Raw genomic sequence first — 3,656 nt, 5'->3', positions numbered from 1 at the left:
GTCTGCAGTGCTAGCTTCTCTGGAGGCTGAGGTGGGAGAATTGCTTGAGCCCAGAAGTCGACGCTGCACTTAGCCATGATTGCACTACTGCACTCCAGCCTGGGCAACAGAGCAAGACGTGTCTAAAACAAACCAACCAACAAACAAACGAAATGGAGTTAGCAATCCTGTCTTCTTTGTGAAGTAAAAGAACTCATGTGTGTTAAGCACCTAAAGCCTGTCATGAGTCATCGGGGAAATGCAAACCAAAACCACAATAAGAAACCACTAGGATGTCTATAATAAAAAAGTCAGGGCTGGGTGTAGTGACTCATGCCTGTAATCTCACCACTTTGGGAGGCCAAGGTGGGCAGATCGCCTGAGGTCAGGAGTTCAAGACCAGTCTGGCCAACATGGTGAAACCCCGTCTCTACTAAAAATACAAAAATTAGCCAGGCGTGGTGGCATGTGCCTGTAATCCCAGCTACTTGGGAGGCTGAGGCAGGAGAATCGCTTGAACCCAGGAGGTAGAGGTTGCATTGACTCAAGATCGTGCCACTACACTCCAGCCTGGGCAATAGAGCGAGACTCTGTCAAAAGAAAAGAAAAGAAAAGAAAAAAAACAAGGAGGGAGAAAGAGAGTGACAGAGACAGAGAAGCATAGAAACAGAAAAAGACAGAGAGAAGGGAAAGAGGGAAGGAGGGAGATAAGAAGGAAGGGGGAGGGAGGGAGGAAGGATGGAAGGAAGGCAAGGAGGGAGGCAGGGAGAAAGGAAGTGAAAGATGGAGGGAGGAAGGGAGGGAGGGAGGAAGGAAGGGAGACAAGGAGGGAGGAAGGGAGGAAGGAAGGAAGGAAAGAAGGAAGGAAAGGAAAATAAATAAAGGAGGAAGACTGAAGTGTTCCCATTCACTACATCTCCTGAGAGAAAGCCAGCCATTTCAGCAATTCCGTGGAAAGAGTGTGGCGAAGAAGGTCTTCTTCATGGAGACCATGGCAACCTTCAGCTCCTTGTTCCTGAGGCTGAAAATGATGGGGCTGAGGAACGGCGTGAGGACCGTGTAGGTGATGCCCATCAAGGTGTCACCTTCCAGAAACTGGGGACCTTTGGGCTTCAGGTAAATGACAGAGGCAAAGCCATAGTGCACGACCACCACAGTGAGGTGAGAGGCACAGGTGGAGAAGGCCTTGTTCCGGCCTTCAGCAGAAGGGATCTTCAAGATGGCGGCCACGATGAAGGCATAGGAGAGGAGGATGAGGAGAAAACAGCCCAGCAGGGCCGTGATACACACCAAGCCCACGCCTTTGGCCACCACCAGCACATCGTCTCCACAGGCCATCTTCAACAGAGGTGGTACGTGGCAGAAGAAATGGTGGATCTCACTGGATCCACAGAAGGTGAGGTGGAAAATGGCCGTGGTCACCACCAGCCCCATGACTGAGCCGCCAGCCCAGGAGCAGCCCACCAGGCAGGCGCCGCCCCGCGGGCTCATGAGCACGTTGTAGCGCAGGGGGCGGCAGATGGCCACGTAGCGGTCGTAGCCCATGACGGTGAGCAGGAAGGAGTGGGTGAAGCCGAAGCTGAAGGAGAAGAACATCTGACTGGCACAGGCCAGGAAGGCGATGGAGCGCTGCGCGGACAGCAGGTCGGCCAGCATGCGCGGGATGATGGCCACGGTGTAGAGGATCTCGGAGACGGAGAGGGCGCACAGGAAGAGGTACATGGGCGTGTGGAGGCTGCGCTGGCTCCAGACGGTGGCCATGATGAGCAGGTTGCCCAGCAGCGTGAACAGGTACATCAGCAGGAACAGCAGGAAGAGCATCAGCTGGAGGTGGGGAAAGGCGGAGAAGCCCACGAGGATGAATTTAGACGTGGAGGTGTGGTTTAGCCCCACCATGGTAGCCACGCCTAGTTGGGGAGAGAGGAAAGAAGAGCCAGTAAATAGGAGCATGGGGGTGTCTAATGACTCCTACCTAGGAGGACATCTGAGAGCACCTCTTACATCTGTCCAAGCCATGGTTACTCCATGTGCAAAAATATGTTATTTATTTTTATTTTTATTTTTTGAGATGAAGTCTCACTCTGTCGCCCAGGCTGGAGTACGGTGATGTGATCTCAGCTCACTGCAACCTCTGCCTCCTGGGTTCAAGTGATTCTCCTGCCTCAGCCTCCAGAGTAGCTGGGATTACAGGCATGTGCTACCACGCTGGGTAATTTTTGTATTTTTAGTAGAGATGGGGCTTCAGCATGTTGGCCAGGCTGGTCTCGAACTCCTGATGACCTCAGGTGATCCACCTGCCTCGGCCTTCCAAAATGTTGGGATTACAGGCGTGAGCCACCACACCCGGCCAAAAATAGGTTAATAATAATGTGCTCAGGTTTAGCCTGGGAATGATGGCTAACACCTGTCATCTCATCACTTCGGGAGGCTGAGGCAGAGGGGGTCACCTGAAGCCAGGAGTTCGAGACCACCCTGAGTAACATAGTGAAACTCCATCTCTACAAAATAAAAATAAAATTAGCCAGGAATGGTGGCACATGCCTGTGGTCCCAGCTACGTGAAAGACTGAGGCAGGAGGATCACTTGAGCCCAGGAGCTTGAGACCAGCCTGGGCAAAATAGCAAGATCCCCAACTCTACAAAGTATAAGAAAATGAGCCACACATGGTGCTGCATGTCTGTGGTCCCGGCTAGTTGAGAGGCTGAGGTGGGAGGATTGATTGAGCCTGGGAGATGGAGGCTGCAGTGAGCTATGACTGAGCCACTGCACTTCAGCCTGGGTGATAGAGCGAGGTGCTATCTCATAAAACAAAAACAAAAACAAACTGTTAAGGTTTAAATAAGATCATGCATCTTACTTGCTTTGCACAAGTCTTGGCCCATAGTAAGAACCTCACAAATAGTAATACTGATACAAAATAATAATAACTTTCCTGTTTTTTAAGTCCCAGTGGTCTCTATTCAGCCACACCTGGGTTGGATCCCCACTTCAGAGCTAGGCGACCGTGGTTGATCCCTTGATTGTTGTGAGCCTTAGTTTTCTCATCCCTAAAAGAAAGTTGATAATAATCCCAAATTGACAGAGTTGTTATGAGGATTTAATAAGATTATGCTCATAATGTACCTGCCACAGGGCCTGGAATAAACACTTAAGAATGTAAGGTTGAGGGCCCGGCACAATAGCTCGCTCCTGTAATCCCAGCACTTTGGGAGGCCAAGGCGGGTGGATCACTTGAGGTCAGGACTACAAAACCAGCCTGGCCAACATGGTGAAATCCCGCCTCTACTAAAAATATAAAAATTAGCTGGGTGTGGTGACATACACCTGTAATCCCAGCTACTTGAGAGGCTGAGGCGGGAGAATTGCTTGAGCCCAGGAGGCAGAGGTTGCAGTGACCTGAGATCACACCACTGCACTCTAGCCTGGGCGACAGAGTGCAACCCTGTCTCAAAAGCAAAGAAACCAACAAACAAAGAATTTAAGTTTGAGGACAGGCATGGATGGTCAGACTTATGTTCTGTTAAATTGTAGCAAGTGCCAATGTAAGAAAGACCCAGGTGTTCTGAGCATTCTGAAATAAAATTGGAAATTACTAAGATGAGGACCCTTAAAACTACCTATATATTTAGAACATAAATATCAGGTTGAATTACGTGACATTGCCACAGTAAAATATC

The 3,656-nt window shown here is 50.1% G+C and overlaps 1 protein-coding gene across 1 annotated transcript; it reads right to left on the bottom strand.

The window, feature by feature from the left end:
- Positions 1-848: 848 nt before the first annotated feature.
- LOC112613272 (olfactory receptor 10H5) lies at positions 849-1,965 on the bottom strand. Its single transcript, XM_025368621.1, has one exon. The coding sequence runs from the start codon at positions 1,927-1,929 to the stop codon at positions 919-921; it is 1,011 nt and encodes a 336-aa protein (XP_025224406.1). The 5' UTR covers positions 1,930-1,965; the 3' UTR covers positions 849-918.
- Between the last annotated feature and the right edge of the window lie 1,691 nt (positions 1,966-3,656).

This window comes from Theropithecus gelada, chromosome 19 (assembly GCF_003255815.1).
Source record: "Theropithecus gelada isolate Dixy chromosome 19, Tgel_1.0, whole genome shotgun sequence".
NCBI classification, from domain to species: Eukaryota; Metazoa; Chordata; class Mammalia; order Primates; family Cercopithecidae; genus Theropithecus; species Theropithecus gelada.
The sequence above is the reverse complement of the archived record's forward strand: the minus strand, read 5'-3'. Positions and strand labels throughout refer to the sequence as shown.